A 17,061-nucleotide genomic window follows, 5' to 3' on the forward strand; every position below is an offset into this window, starting at 1 on the left:
TGCAAACATCTGCATTCACATCAAAGAGACTGTATAATTATCTTTCATTCACATGCATATACGGTAAAACATACATTTTAACTCATCTGCACTCCCCCGTGTCATCCGCATGTGGAACAGCATTCCAGATGAAATCGTAGCTGAAAGCAATCGGGAAAAATTCCGGCACCTTCTACTCACCCATTTCCAGGATTAACTGCTCATTTTATTCATATCGAAATCGGCACCTACGCGTTTATTCACTACTAGTATCTCGCTTTTCTTTCTCCTACCTTAAACTTATTTTTTTTTGATGGTTTAAATACTAACATGTCATTCAGTTCTGTTGTGTAGTATTCAGTGATGTTTTCCTTTGAATACTGGAAAGTCTTTTCAGAATTTGTGCTTGTTTTCATATAGCTTGTTTTACGTCATTATCTCACGCGTATACTCATCTAATTTTCATTGCCATTCTATTCCTATTAAGATTACTATTAATATTTTCTCATTGTTATTCCTGTTAGGACATGTGTAATAATTGACAATTAGTTCATGTTATTGTTTGTATGGAAATTGTACCAATTTGTGTATGTATTCCTTTTATGCTACCCTTACACAATGCCCTGTTGGGTCTGTAAAGTACTTTGAATAAATAAATAAATAACGTTAACAAAAAATTATAATTTGGTAAACAACATTATAAGAAAATAAATAGCACTCTTCGCTAGGCTAGCTTTCTGGTAATCTTGCAGCATAACTGGTTGTTGTGTTTGACAAAGAGAAGTTGTTCAAAATGCCCATAAGAATTTAGCTAGAAAACATTGTTGATACTATAGCATATCTCCCTTTCAAATGCAGCTACTATTAAAATCCATGTTTGGACGCCTGGTCTCTTTCAGAAGGACACCAACCAGCTAAGCGTCCCTTCCATGTTCTCCGACTTATTTGAGCGATCCTGCTTCTTCGGCACCTCTAATTGCTATTCGGCATCTCTAATTGCATCTCTAATCCCTAAAGATCGAGTTTGCCCAGTTGAAATTCAACTTTGGTGCGGCTTTATGCAACAATCTCCCAGACGTGGCAGGAGGATTTGTGCCATAGCAGAGTGTAATGATGGCCAAGTTGGTGCAAAGTTTCACGAAAACTTTTTTGGCACAACTGAGAACGAGGAAAAAAACAAAAAGAGGACATGACAGGTTTCCAGAATTTCGTCTAGCTTATTTTTCACAGATCACCTAAATATACATATTTTCAAATATGTGAACAACCAAAAAGCATAGCACAAACAAACTACAGTTGAACCCCTTTATAAGGTACATGCACAGTGGAGCGATTCTTGTCTTTTAAATAAGACATCTCTTATAAGCAGGGTTCCACATATGCATTTTCTTAGCAACATCTATAGACTCTTATTAAACAGAACCTGAAGGGACAAGGAAAGTGTGTTCCATTTAACAGGAGTTCCATTTACTGAGAGATGACCAGGGGTGTAGAATACAAATATGAAACCAATCTGATAAAAAGCACTTGTTCCATTTAGGCAGCAGTTCTGCTTTACAGATTTCCACTTACTGAGAGTCTACTGTATTTCAATATAGGCACAAGGAACAATCAAAATACCTATGACACCGCACCACCTAAACATGGGCATTCACTCTTGTACAAAAAGATCAAAGGCCCACTGATGCATCCATTCCCCTTCTGTGCGTGGTATACCTCAAGTGATACTTCACAAGGTAAGGTTTTTTTCTGCTTTTTCCCATCAGACAGAAAGTGATGCACAATAGAACAGCAAGTGTGAGCGCACATCATGCTTAATAGACAAGATATGCTCTATAAGACGAGCATAAATGCACAGGCCAGTTTGGCATATGAATGATGAGCCACAGCTCATTGAAATTTGATAAACAATGCCCACCATGCAACGCAAAACTGGCTGGGCCCATTTCTATACACATGAAAGCTTGCTTGCTTTTTGTGGGCACAATTGTTTGCATTTAGTTACCTCTTTCTCTTCAATGTCTCAGCATCAGACTCACCTGAGCAGCTAGCAGACCCACTGGTTCCCCCGGGTCACAGATGGCTTTCATGTTACGCATGTAAACCAGTTTCCGGAACTCATCCGCGGTGACAGTGTTCTTTTCCATGTCTTGCCCTTTTTGCGATTTATCAGCCAAGAGCAGGCCATGAGGATTTCTCTCAATGTAGTCTTCAATTAATGTGTCCAGCCGTTCAGACACAGCTCCAAGATGGACGTCACTCCGCAGCTTCGAACAGACTGGGTCTGCACGCTTCACAATGAATTTGTTGAGTCTGGAACGAATTGTTCGCAACATTCAGCTCTGTCTATAGATTTGCATAGAAAGTTTGTAGAAATCTTACGCAGTGTGGACAACACAAGACCTGAATGTTAAAAATAACATTTAGACATGAAGTCACCTGTAGTGGTCATTCAAACAATGTCACTGGAGTTGATATTCCACCGCGTGCACTTGGCGACCACTCATCCTGACACTGCAACGAAGGTGTTGCAACGCCAGCGGTTGCCCAAGTGGACGCAGAACAGCACGTGCATGCGTCTTCTCTCTATTTTTGTTCCCTCTCCTCCCCTTTTCCCCTCTTTCATGATATAAGTTTCAAGCGGTCAATAAACGCTGTCTTCTGCCTAGTGACACCGACTAGTTCATGTCTCCGGGGGCGTCTCTGCCGCCAACGTAACAGTGGCGACGAGTTTATGTGACCCACCGAAAACGCTTATGCCGATGCTAGCCCAGCGTCACTGGCCCTTCAGTGTCGACTATACGACAGGAGCTCTGCAATGCTGACTCAGCGTGAAATCAAGTGACAACCATGGCACATAGGCTCCCGGAGTGCTACCAGGAAACAGATAAGTGGAATGCTTATCTTGTAAAAGTTGAAGCGTATTTTGATGCCAATGAAGTTACTGATGAAGCTAAGAAGAGGGCACTGCTGGTCGCTGCATTAGGGTCAAAGACGATAGAAGTCCTATGCGGAGGAGTGGCGCCACGTCTGCCAAACGGTCTCAGCTACAGGGAAGTAGTAGCAACGCTGAATGACTTTTATGCCTTAATGCCTAATGAGATCTCGGAGAGCTTCAAGTTTTTTTCACCGTAAGCAACAGGAAGGGGAGTCCGTGAAAGCGTTCATTGTTGAAAATTAGTAAGAATGCCCAGAACTGCAATTTTTCGTTCATGTTAGACAGAATGCTGAGAGACAAAATCGTATGTGGTGTTCGCTCGAAAAGTTTGCAAAAACAGTTGCTAGAAACAAGCGACTTGACTCTTGAAGAAGCAGAAGCCCTTTCTTTGCCAGCAGAAAGTGCAGAATATGGTTCGCAGCAGATAGATGAACACACTGTTACTTCGACGGTTTTGAACGTTTGTAAACGGCGCACGTCTGATACCATAATGAAGGAGCAAAGAAATGCGCCGCGGCAATGCAAATGCTGTGGCAAGTATGTTCACAAAGCTGCTTCATGCTTTCAAAAGAGCCGTCGATGCTACAGTTGTGGTAGGCAAGGGCACCTGGCTCGCATGTGTACAAGGACGGGCGGCACCAGAAAAACGCCAGCTCTAACTGCAAAAAATACAGACCATAGTGATGACAGTGACTCTAGGGCATTGCAAATCTGGTCCGTCACTGGTACTGAGCTCCTGGTTCCGCCCATAAGGAAGTTTATCACATGGAATGGTGTCACTATAAAGATGGACGTGGACACAGGTTCTCCTGTCTGCATAGTTCGTAAAGAAACGTATGAGGCACATCGCAATCGTTAGCCCCAGCTGCAGAATACCTATTTAAAGCTGTCTTGTTATTAGGGCAAACTACCTGTATTAGGCATATTGGCAATGAAGGCAAATTATATGTCGGCGGAGGTTGACTGTAACCTTACCGTGTTAGATTGTGAAGGTCCCAGCCTGTGTGGACGAGACTTATTGGAGAAGCTTGCAGCAGAAGGAACACCGGTTCTGCACATCACTACGCCAACCGGTGTGGAAAGCCAACATAAGGCAGCAGGAACTGGTGCCATAATGGCCGAATATGCAGACGTATTCACAGAAGGTCTTGGGTTAGTCAAGAGCCCACCAGCTAAACTTTACATCAAGGACACGGCAGTTCCAAAATTTTGCAAGGCTAGAAAGGTTCCTTTTGCGCTGCTAGATAAGATATCTGCTGAGAGAGATAGACTAGTAGAAGCTGGCAAAATATCTCCGGTATTATTTGCTGATTGGGCAAGACCAATAATACCAGTATTGAAGAGCAACGGCGCTGTGCGCATTTGTGGAGATTTCAAGGTAACATTAAACTCTGGGTGTGAAATGGAGCGATACCCTTTGCTAGTCATTGATGACATCTTCGCGAATTTGTGAGGCGGAGAAAAATTCAGTACTTTAGATCTGCGAGACGCTTACAATCAGATTGCATTGGACGAAAAATCCCGAAAGCTGGCTGTCATAAACACACATAAAGGGTTGTTTTGCTACAACCGGTTGCCCTTCGGAATCGCTTCAGCACCGGCAAGATTCCAGACAACGATCGAGTCTATACTACAAGGAATACTCGGGGTGCAAGGGTACTTGGACGATGTTTTGATTGCGGAGACTGCAGACAAGCCTTATGTAAAGCTTCGACAGGTTTTGGAACGATTCAGAGAACACGGCATTAAACTTTTCGCCGACAAGTGCTGGATAAACGAGGCCTCTGTGGTTTATCTAGGTCAACAAATCAACGACGCAGGGTTGCACCCAACAGAAAAGAACGCGGAGGCCATCACACATGCTTCCGCCCCTCGGAATGTTACAGAGCTGCGATCATTTTTGGAAATGCTAATTTTTTACAACAAGTTCTCACCGAACCTGTCAACTCTACTGGCACTACTGTACTTTTGGAAAAAACAACCCGATGGTCATGGGGGGCCACAGAAAAGCATGCTTTTGATAAAGCTAAAGAAGCATTGTGTGCTGCTCCGATACTGACTCATTTTTGATCCGTCAAAACAGCTGTTCTTAAAATGTGATGCTTCTCCGTATGGTGTAGGAGCTGCTTTTTTTCATCGAGTGGATGGGCAGTATAGACCAATCGGTTTTCAGTCACGAACATTGACCTCGGCCGAGAAGAATTATTCCCAGATTGAGCGAGAGGCACTGGCTTTGGTCTATGGTGTCACACGGCTTCGCGACTATCTACTTGGAAGAGAGTTTACTCTATTGACCGATCCTCAACCTTTGCTGGGTCTCTTGAGGGCGGACAAGCCAACTCCTACCATGGCAGCAGCAGCTCGGATACAGAGATGGGCCATCACGCTAGGCGCCTATAGGTACCATTTGCAGCATACTTTGTACAACGACGACGCACTAAGCCGTTTACCTATAGCCTCACAGAATGCATCGAAACTGGAGGACATCACGCCAGTCATTTTGTCCCTAAGTCAGCAGGACATCGCTGCTATGCCAACGAAAGAATTGCAAGTATTAACGGCGACAGATCACGTCATTTCTCAAGTATGCAAATACACCCGCAGTGGTTGGCCACGGAGTGTGAAAGAAGATGACGAACTCTCAGAATATTATATGAAGCGATATGAGCTGTCGGTGGAAAACGACCTGCTGTACTGGGGTCATCGCGTGGTGATACCTACGGCCACTTGAAAGAAGTTTCTCACGCTACTGCATGACTCCCATCAGGGAGTGTCTTCAATGACGGCTAGAGCAAGATCGATATTTTGGTGGCCTAGGTGGGACCAAGACATACAACGCGTAGCCGCCAACTGTAACAACTGCGTTCAAGCACTGCCTATACCATTTGCGCAAACTCCTGTAAACTGGACTGAGACGGGCGAAAGGTGGTCGCGGCTTCATATTGACTATGCGGGACCACTGGATGGCAAGATGGTGTAGACTGTGGTTGATTCATATAATAAATGGATTGAGGCTGTGCCAGTAGCACATGCCGATTCCCGCAGTACCATCGAGGCCCTGAAAACAATCTTTGCCCTGTTTGGGATACCAGGTACGATGGTGTCAGATAATGGAGCACCATTCACAGGTTTCGAATTTCGTCAATTCATGGAGCACAATGGCATTGTTCACATTAGCACATCTTCACACCATCCACAGAGCAATGGGCTGGCTGAGGGTGCTGTGCGGACTGTGAAGGACACATTAAAGAAGATTGGAATTGCCGAGTTGACGACCTCCCTGGCCCGAGTACTTTGCAACTGTAGAAATACCCCTCAACAATCCGGCCTTTCACCTTCGGAAATACTTTTGGGCTACCGGTTGCGCACAAGGCTGGACTTATCTTTTCCGCCAAAGAACCAACGCAGCGTCTCAGCCAAGCCGACGGAAGACACTGACTGGAATTTCGCATCAGGTCAATTCGTCTATGTGCGAAATTACGGAATGGGCAACAAATGGACGCCGGCAAGGGTCAAGGCCACGACCGGTGCTCGGCTTTTGGAAGTGGAGACTGAGGCAGGGATTGTCCGTCGCCATATGGACCAAGTACGAAAGTGCGATAAGGAAATGTTCTTGGAGAGCAAGGACACTCGAGAATCAGCGCTACCTGACAGCGAAGTGACGACTGAAGACGCCAAGAACGCGTCTGCAGTATCACAGCCAATACGATGGTCCACGAGAAGAAAAAAAACGGTGGAACGTTATAGTTACTAAGGTGGAAGAAGTGTTGTAACGCCAGCGGTTGCCAAAGTGGATGCAGAACAGCATGTGCATGCGTCTTCTCTCTCTCTTTGTTCCCTCTCTGCCCCCTTTCCCCTCTTTCGTGATATAAGTTTCAAGCGGTCAATAAACGTTGTCTTCTGCCTGGTGACACCGACTAGTTCATGTCTCTGGCGGCATGTCTGCCGCCAACGTAACAGAAGGCTATGTAGGTAAGGCTTCCACACATTTGTGTAAGGCAGCTTGCAAATTATTTTTGTTTTGCTCGTTAGCATCATTAACTGCAGAAAATTATATACTCAAGAAATGTGAATGGAAAAAACAATTCGATGGCTCAGTGAGCATTTTAGCACCATGCTGTGAGTATATTTTTCTTAGAGAAGTCATTTTTAAGAGAACTGTGCAAAAATGCGGAAGAAAGAAGAGAGACAGCCTGAGCGCATAGCTTTTCTTTTGCTATGATGACACAGTCCGTTTGTGGCTGCACAATCATTTATGTGGGTCATAAAAAGGGGGAGAAGGTATCACCATTTTCGTTGTCATTGTTGTGAATGCACAAACTTTTGAGACAAACCTGCACTACTGTCTAGAGGTGTGAAACTGTATGGCTGCATTCAATTTTGTATGGTTGTTCAATTGAAAACTAATTTTTTACAAGTAGACACAAAGCCTTACTTGTGATGTGTCCGTTCATCGAGGTTGAAGTAGGCCTCCAATATAGCCTGGCGAGCTGTCTCGGAAGTTGCTTGGTGGAAGAACTTCAAGTGCTCATCACGCACTAGCAACCCTTTTGTTCTAGAGAAAAGGGTGAAGGCACTCTGCCTGCGTGATTCACTTTCAACATCTTTGTCCGTTTTCTTTCTCCACTTGCGCACCTGGAATACGATATGCCTCTTACTTTAAAGGCCAACTCTGCAAATTTTCAATGTCAATGGATCTCAATAAAATTCACTCAGTTCGTTCACAAACACGTTTGCACCAATCATGCCAAAAATTTCAAGCTTGAGAGTTTTGCAGATATCTTTCAAATGAATTTCATAGCTTGCTTCTAAATCGTCCCCTCGCTTGCCAGAATTAATGGCAATTTTGTGTGTGACGTTGATTTTTGCAAAACGAAAGTGACGGAACTGATGTGCCACTGCAGCGTCTGCTTGTCTGCTATGAATTGTATGGGTTCTGCCCGCGCTTTCTTGGCTGAGCAAGCGATTTCCTTTTTCGTGTTGGTGAATGGGCAATAGGTAGCGAATGGTGTTGTGCTGTGGCCATACACAATTCACCATATATTCATCATAATAGCGTGAATGTTGTGGGGGGGTGCTGACACCTCCTGTAAAGTTGTTTGCGTTGCATGGCGCATGTGTCCCGCCCAAAAGCGGCTTTTTGGGTTGCAACTGCCGGGCAATAGATGGCTTTGTGTTCGCGTTGAGCACCACAATCATCATCATTGTTGTTACAGTGGTAGCGCCCTAGTGGAAAGCAAGCCTTGGTGGTGGGCGAGAATTGAGCGAGTCTCTTCTGCGCATGGCGGTTGCCGCGGACGGTTGCCTCTAGCGTGAGTCCTCGGCGCGGCCCGCACCGGTGGGGGCCCACGTGGTAAGTCAAGCGTTGGCGCCGCCGCCTTGGGTGTGTTATTGTGTTTGTCGTGTTATTGTGTTTGTCATGTTATTGTGTGTTTGTCGTGTTATTGTGTTTGTTATGAAGTGTATGGTAATATTGCGTACGAATGTCCTAGCATATTGATAACGACTAATGTATTAATTCAGAGGATGATATCGTCGTTATAGATTAGTTAAATAAGCGTGTATGGTTCTTCGGTTTGTACCGACCGTGTCTGCTGTGTCCGTTCACTCCAAGAGCGTGGCGTGGTGCTCGCCATTTTGGAACCCTACACTGGCGCCCAACGTGGGGCTCTTGGAATATCGGACGACAGTTTTTTGCTGTTCGGTGCAAGCTTTTGTTTGAGCCAGGGAAGAGTAAGCCTACGGGAGACTTCTCATTGCTAGCGTCGGCAGTGTGCTTTGTTGAGAAGCAAGGAGATTGAATTTGTGATGTGTCTGAACGGATCGGCAGGTTGAGTTTTTATCTTTTTTCCTGCTCGCAAGTTTGTTTGTTTTTTTGCCATTGGTTTTCAAAACGTTGAATTAGGACGATAGCCATGCAGTCCGCATCCTGTGGTGAGCAAGGCTTAGAGCGCGTGGTTGTAGGCCAGGCCCGAAGAGAGTGAGTGCGAAAGTCTCGTGGGTGGTCGGATTTTCTGTAAATAGCTTATTCTATCTCTTTGGGCTCAAGGAGCCGGGCGTCTTTGCTGTCTGGTATTGCAGCTCAACGCTGGGGCGTCATAACACCGTCCGGGGCAATGGACGTCCATCGCTCGGTAAGCTGCTGTGTGCGGTGAGCGATAGGGCCGCCCCACAGAGTGGATGTCTCCTTGCGGCTGCCTCTTTTGCGCCTAGGCTGGGTGCTGGGTGGATGCCGGTTGTTGCCGAGCGACTCACTAAGCCTAAGGCTCTGTGCAGCCGCCCGTAGCACCCTGCTTCCCTCACTTTTCTTTTTAATTTTGCGATGCACGAATTAGGAAAAGTGATTTTTGTTTTATTTTTGATGGACATCTCGGCCGCCGCCGATGTGTTAGTTAGCTAGCAGTACTGACCACCATACCACGCAGATGAAAATTCCGATGCTCCCTTTCCTTGGCCCTGCTCTGTGGTTTCTGTAGTGTTTTTTTTTTTTTAATGTATTCAGCGGGAGTGCTGGCTGTCCTCTGCACATCGTCAGCGCCGCTGGCCAGGAATGCGGTCAGGAGGTCGGGCGATGAAGACGCCTGGGACCTGCGCAACTGCCTGCAGTCCGGCGCCCTCGTGAGTGCTGGTCGCAACCGGCAGACGTGTCGGCACTAGTGACAGATCGTCGCGCCGACGGCAAAGTTGCTGTTGCGGGACCGGTACTGAGGTGAAGTCGAGCCGGACAGTGCAGCAGTGTCGACCGGCGGTGGTGTCGTGGAGCACGGACATTATGAAAGGATATGTGTTGTAATTTTTTTTGTTAGAGCTTGTGTAGCTGACTTCTTTGTTTTCGGAATATGGTTTGAATTAAGATTGAGTAGATGTGAAGATGCTGACACCCCCTGTAAAGTGGTTTGCGCTGCGTAGTGCACATGTCTCACCCAAAAGCCGCATTTCAGGTTACAACTACCAGGCGATAGATGGCGTTGTGTTCGCGTTGAGCACCACTATCATCATATGGTTGTTATAGTGGTAGTGCTGGCAGAGACCCTTGGCGAAAAGCAAGCCTTGGTGGCGGGCGAGAGTTGAGCGAGTCTCTTCTGCACGTGGCGGTTGCCGCGAAAGGTTGTCTCTAGCATGGGCCCTCGGCGCGTGGCCCCGCGGGCCTGTGCGCCGGGGGCCCTCGTGGTAAGTCAAGCGTTGGCACCGCCGCCTTGGGTGTGTTATTGTGTTTGTCAAGTTATTGTGTGTTTGTTGTGTTAGTGTGTTTGTCATAGAGTGTATGGTCCTATTGTGTACAATTGTCCTTGGTTGATTGATTGATATGTGGGGTTTAACGTCCCAAAACCACCATATGATTATGAGAGACGCCGTAGTGGAGGGCTCCGGAAATTTCGACCACCTGGGGTTCTTTAACGTGCACCCAAATCTGAGCACACGAGAATTGTCCTTGGTTGTTAATTTCGAGTGATGTATCGATTTGGCAGACAATATCGTCGTTTTAAATTAGTTAAATAAATGTGCGTATTGTTTGGTTTGTACTGATTGTGTCTGCTGTGTCCGTTCATTCCAAGAGTGTGGCGTGGCGCTCGCCATTTCGAGACCCCACAGTGTTTTAAAAGTAGCACCATTTGGCAGCATCATGCACGACCAGGAAGGTTCTGGCACAGTTTTTTGTCATATGTAGACGCGCACTCGCCTGAGTTCCGGTTTGGGTATTGCAGTTTTTTGCTAATTAAAATTTATATTAAAATTTGTTGAGTATTTCAGCTGTTGGGAGCGTGCAAGAGTGTCTCAGGAACATAAAAGCGCTAAGCTTGTGCAAATATTCAAATGTTTTGAATATTCAAACTAATAGTCGAATATTCAAATTTGCTTCAATTTGAATTTAAATTATTGAAAATTTGAAAGTATTCGCAATGAACAAAAGTGTATATTAATTTGCATGTAACTGCCTGTAAAGATGGTTTCACTGCAGTGTAAGAGTGCTAAACAGTCAAAGCACATATTTAAAGCAAATTCCCTGTGCCGCAAAAGCCCCCCTTCAAATTTAAAGGGGCGCTGCAGCACTTACTGAACCCGGTCAGAAAATACTGCCGATCTATAGTCCAGGCTACCGCGACACAAATATTATAGCACAGCATGTGGCCTGCAATTCACAATAAATTTTCAAAGCTGAAAATCGCTCTCTTCCCTCGGCAAACGACACTACAAGCTCAAAAATCACTTGTAATGGCCATTGGCTGATTAGAGCATGGTGCGCTCAGTAGCTACTGGGGCCACTGCGATAGGCAAACAATTGCACTAACAGCAAATTGTTGTTGTGACAATGACAGTCTTATTGAATGGACAGAAAGTAGCCAATCTGAGGCCACAGTCATTCCACTATTTTAACAAGATTAAATTTTATCTTACCAATGCTGGCACACACAGCTTATCGCACCTAGACAATAAAATATAGACATATAGGTCGTGCAATAAGCATTACTTTTTGCGCATACGAAGCAGCAGCAGAAATGTAGAATAAGATACGTGCATGCCACCAAGCCGAAAAATACGCTATTTCATTTTTGCACCACTACGACAATGCACAGGCAAGGCAGAAAAGAAGCAACACTAATGCCATTATTCCACAGCATTCCCATTTCCTTTATCTTGTTCCTGTGTAGTGTGATGTAGGCCAAGCCAGGTATGCACACACCTTGGCACTTGGTGCAGGCAAAGCGACGCAGAGAGCAATGCTTACCGCTCTTTTTAACCTGTGCAGTTCGTCGTGGTCAGTGGCCCGTTCGCACTGCACAATGTCGTTCATGTTTATGACTGCTCGGCTGTTTTTGATGAGCACGGGAAACTGGCTCGGCTTTAGCATCTGCATCTTCAGCACATCCAGGCCGTCTTCTCCATACTGGAACTGCAGCAGATGCAGAAATAACAATCAAAGCTTTAAATGAATGGACATAGACCAATGTGTGGTGGCTTGCATCTCATCACAAGGGTCTGGCTAGTAGGTTGCTATTTCAGTGAGACTATTCAGGAGGAAGGACTTCTAATCATGCAGTAACCACAAGCATACCATGTCAATGCTTGCGACCACTCTTTACAGTAAAACCGTGCTGTTATGTTTCACTGAGCTGCATTTTTCTGGCTGTTAAGTCATTTTCTTTTGATGCCAGCGTAGCTTTTATGGAATATAATGTATTGGAAACTCTGCTGTAACATCACAACCGTGGGACCCCCCACCAAGTTGGCATGAGCTTATCATCATCGTTAATCAGAGGATAAATATCTTACGTCGCTTTTGCGTTTCGTGGGAGTTGTCACAGTGGTCACGCAGGCATGCTGCATGCACGCAGTTCTTTCACGCCTTCAACTGTTGGTGACAACAAAATCGCACGCCCTGATTACATTTCTGTGAATCTCACCTCTCTGGTTCACTACAATGTGACTCAGTGTGCCACTATGTGCACCATAGGTGAAGTTATGGAAGAGTCAGAGCAAGGGCCATTTTCTTAGGAATTGTTTCCAGGGCTACTTTCACTTTTGTGAGGCGTTCAAATATCTACTACGCAGTGATGGAAGTGACTTTTTACTTTTTGTAGTGTACTTTGGAGCAGAAAAAGTACTGTTTTGGAGCAGCCATAAGTGCTTTCGGAGCACGAAAAATGCTAGTTTGGAGCAGCTATCGGTGTTTTGGGAGCAGATACTAAATTTGTCATACATTAAGTGGAGTTAAGAGCATTGTTGAAGCATCTTGTAAATATTAATATTCATTATGAAGTATACTTCACAAACAACTAGCCATGTAAATTTCAAGAAACAATGGCGGGTTGTCGAAAATCTGCTGTGAAATGAGCTATAATTTAAAATACTAGTATTTGTGGCAGAAATAAAATCAAACCGGAAAAGCTGAGCGCCACATTTTAGAAGTAACCACAGTCTCATATAACTGTTGCCAAATAAGCATTAGATAATCGGAATGAGATAAAAACACATTACACCACAATAGCCTGCATGTCTAGCTGGGGAAAAAACAGCCAAATGGGCTATATGCTTGATATATCAGTTCTTGTTGCATAAGTCGGCTGGCAGCAGAACAGCGTCATGACAAACTTATTCCTGTTCTTTTTACAGGTATTCCTGCCTCTGCTGTCTACGGCGGCCAGCACATCGACTGCACAGATGAGGATAAATGCCATCACGCTCCCGTAAGGAAGAATGGAAAATGACGGAGCATGTGCAGTCTTCAGTCGCTGAAAATACTAAATTCAAACTGTAGAAGTGTTACTAGCAAAACCACAGAATTAGAAGGAACCCTCCTGGCTTATAGTCCCCATATTGCTATCCTAACCGAAACATGGTTGCACGATAATATACTTGATAGTGAATTTGTTCCTCGGGGCTACCGTGTGTACCGGAATGACCGTGGGAGTAGAGGCGGTGGGGTAGCGATCCTGTTTAGACAGTCATTGCAAATTACAAAAATGCGTGACATACGTAATGTCGAGGGCATATTTTGCAAAGCGTATTACGGAAAGACCAGGTATGTTATTGGGGCTATTTATCATCCACCCAATTCCTCCATGGATGTTCTGGATGAATTACACAATTACCTTGTCGCGCATGTGAAGCCTGAGGATCGGATAATTCTAGCTGGAGATTTTTATTTGCCGCATGTTAACTGGCCATCTTTCTCTTTGCAACAGCCTAACTATAAAATTGGTGAAAGAATTATCGATATAGCGTTTTCTTTTGACATGATGCAAGTCGTTGATGAATTCACACGAATACAGACAGACTCTTGTTCAATTCTAGATCTCTTTTTCATTAGTGGCTCAATCTCTACTCAAGCTAGCTGCTCTGTTCTCCCTGGAATATCTGATCATCAGGCTGTGATACTTACGCTTTCTGATGTTGTTTTAAAGAAATATTGCAAGAGGGTCTCGTTCCCTAACTTTTCTCGTGCAGATGATACTTCAATATTGGACTTACTATCATTTGAATTTGATTCTTTTTCGAGTTGCACTGCTGATATCCATTATTTGTGGAAGCGTTTCAAGGACCTTATAAATGTGTGTATTGAAAGGTTTGTTCCACGCATTGTAAAAAAATCGAAAGGAAAGAACCCCTGGATTTCTCGGGAAACGTTGCAGTTGCGAAGACGGCTCAAATGTATAAAAAATCAGAGACGGTACTCTAAAGACGTAGGTATCCTCCAACAAAGAATTTCTGAACTGGCTTCTCAACTAAAAGCAAATGTATTGTCTGACAAGGAACGCTATTATGGCCAACAACTCCCGAGTCTCATGTCTTCGTCTCCCGAGAGGTTCTGGAGTTTAATTTCGCCCAATCCTGTGACTACTGATGTTTTTGAAATTGACGGTGTGGAAACTAGTGATTCCTCTGTTATTTCTAATGCTTTCAATGATCATTTTAAGTCAGTTTTTACGAAGGATAATGGAGTCCTGGAAACATTTGATATGGCAGGCCCACCCCTATCGGATATTGTCATAAGTGAAGAGGGAGTTTTTAATTTACTTTTAAAGCTTGATGTTAAAAAATCTTCAGGTCCTGATGGAGTACCGAATGAGTTCTTAAAACGCTATGCACAATGGGTTTCAAAGTACCTAACAATTCTTTTTTCTAAATCTCTGAAAGATGGTCAAGTTCCGGATGACTGGGTAACTGCTAAAGTCAAGCCCCTACATAAGAGTGGAAATCCTCATTCTGTTATTAACTATCGGCCGATCTCATTAATTTTAACTTCCTGTAAACTACTTGAGCATATAATACATAAGCATATTTCAGAATTCCTAGATAAGCACAATATTTTGTCACGTTCACAACACGGATTCAGGAAAGAATTTTCTACTTGTACTCAGCTGGTAACTACAGTTCATGATTTCGCAGTATCTATAAATTCCGGAAAACAGGTAGATGCAATTTTTATGGATTTTGCTAAAGCTTTCGATACGGTCTCTCACAATAAATTACTCTTCAAATTGGATTTAATTCTTAAGAATACTCAGCTTCTAAATTAGATTTCCGGTTATCTTTCGAATCGAAAACAGTACGTCTTTTTCAATGACCATTGTTCTCGTACAGTACCGGTTGACTCAGATGTTCCCCAAGGCTCTGTGCTCGGACCCCTCCTCTTTTTATTGTTTATAAATGATATATCACATGATATACCTGTAAAAATTAAGTTATATGCGGATGATTGCATCCTGTACTCGGAAATAGAAAACCATGCTGATCAAATTCATTTAAACGATGCATTTCAAAAGGTCATTCGTTGGTGCGATAAATGGCAGATGTCAGTTAATTTTAAAAAGACCGTTTTCATGAAAATTTCTCACAAACGTAACACTCTTCATTTTGCATATTCAGCCAATAATGTTTTTTTGCAGGAGGTACAACACTACAAGTACCTTGGTCTTTGGATTTCGAATGACCTTAACTGGACTAGACATATTAACACTGTAATAAGCTCGTGCAATTACAAATTATTTTATCTTAGACGAGCTCTTAAGCACTCCACTCCTGCCGTTCGCCTTGTTGCATTTAATGCAATTGTTCAACCTACTTTAGATTATGCATCCATAATTTGGTATCCTTACACCAGAAAAAATATCAGCGAAATGGAAAAAATTCAAAAGAAAGCTGTTAGGTTTATTTATAACAGTTTTGGTCGTACTTCAATAACATGTTTATTAGCAAAAGCTAACCTCCCAACACCTACACAACGAAATAAAGTATTAAGATTGAAATTTTTCTTTCAGTTAGTTAAAGGTTATTTTAAGTTAGACTTATCACATATACTTCATTTGTCCACAGGATATACCACAAGGCAGAGGCATGCCTTTACAATAACTTCATTTTCCACCCATAATAACACATTCAAGTATTCGTTCTTCCCTAGGACAATTACCGAATAGAATAACCTTAGTAACGAAGTTGTTTCCCAGTCATCCTTGAACCTTTTTGCTACGCAGCTCTAGCAGCGAGTGTCTAATTTCTATGACATGTGCTCTTGTTGTTTATTTCAATCACTGTAACCATTCTCCACTTGTGATCATCTTGAATTTAGCGCTCATTTCTCTATATGTTCTTATGCCGGTTTATTACAAACCACTGTTCTTTTTTTTTCTTTTTCGTTATGAAAGTGTGTAAATGCCTTACCTGTTTTATATTTATTTCTTTGCCGATTTGTAAACTTATCAAATGTATATCCACCCTGCCAAAACCCTATGTTAGGGTTGCAGTGTTCATAAATAAATAAATAAATAAATAAATAAATAAATAATTAGCAGTTTACCTATGACCAAGAACCGCACGTGCTGAATTCTTCTACACCGCATGATGGCGCCTCGACTGCATCGACTGTGGCTATAAAAGAACTGCTACCAGAACATCCGCACAGTGGGCACATAGGCTGGCATTGCAATGACGTAATGACAAACCAATTCCTGTTCTTTGTACAAGTTGGTGTTGTTAACTCCCCAGCTAAAACAAGCAATTGTTTTAAACAACTGATGTACCCAAGCTGTCTAACTGCTTTTTTTATGTACACATGGGATCTTGTACTATCTTTGTTAATGTTGTGCGGGGATGTAGAGCTCAATCCGAGACCTAGTGACACGGAACTTCTCAAACAATTACTTGATGGTCAGAAACCTATGCAAGAAAGGCTAAACGCCATTGAATCCAAGCTGCAAAAAGTTGACAGTAAAAAAAAACATGCAGTGTCTTGAAAAAAAGCTTGTGGAAACCAAACATTTATGCCATTTACAGGCCACCTGACTCAGCCCATGATTACTTATTAAAAATTAGTAACCACATTTCACAATTCAATAAAAGTAAACTTCTGGTGGTTGGCGATTTCAACCTACCAGGCATTGACTGAGATCGTATCAAATCGGGTGCCGGTTCTGTACGTGACGCAAACGTTCTTTTTGATTTGATGCTTGGACACAATTTTGTACAAGTAGTTCGCGAGCCTACTAGACATGAAACCGGTCTCGACTCGCTCCTTGATCTCGTCTTTCTTGATCGTTCATTTTCTAATTACCATGTATCTATCGAGCCTGGCCTATCTGACCATGATATTGTTGCTGTGTACTTTTTGCTGAATGTTAAACATACGCCTGACAGGCGTGCACCTG

At 43.5% G+C, this 17,061-nt stretch overlaps 1 protein-coding gene across 5 annotated transcripts in view; it reads right to left on the bottom strand.

The window, feature by feature from the left end:
- The window catches only part of Polr1A (RNA polymerase I subunit RpI1), a 610,310-nt gene that overhangs the window by 219,906 nt on the left and 373,343 nt on the right, over positions 1-17,061 (bottom strand). For all 5 annotated transcript variants that reach the window (XM_075882913.1, XM_075882912.1, XM_037432148.2 and 2 more), the window contains 3 exons: positions 11,646-11,810; positions 7,353-7,552; positions 2,019-2,292 (listed from right to left, as the gene is read on the bottom strand). In XM_075882913.1, the coding sequence (XP_075739028.1) occupies positions 2,019-2,292; positions 7,353-7,552; positions 11,646-11,810 (639 nt within the window). The remainder of the gene's footprint in view (positions 1-2,018; positions 2,293-7,352; positions 7,553-11,645; positions 11,811-17,061) is intronic.

This window comes from Rhipicephalus microplus, unplaced genomic scaffold, assembly GCF_043290135.1.
Source record: "Rhipicephalus microplus isolate Deutch F79 unplaced genomic scaffold, USDA_Rmic scaffold_14, whole genome shotgun sequence".
Lineage (NCBI taxonomy): Eukaryota > Metazoa > Arthropoda > Arachnida > Ixodida > Ixodidae > Rhipicephalus > Rhipicephalus microplus.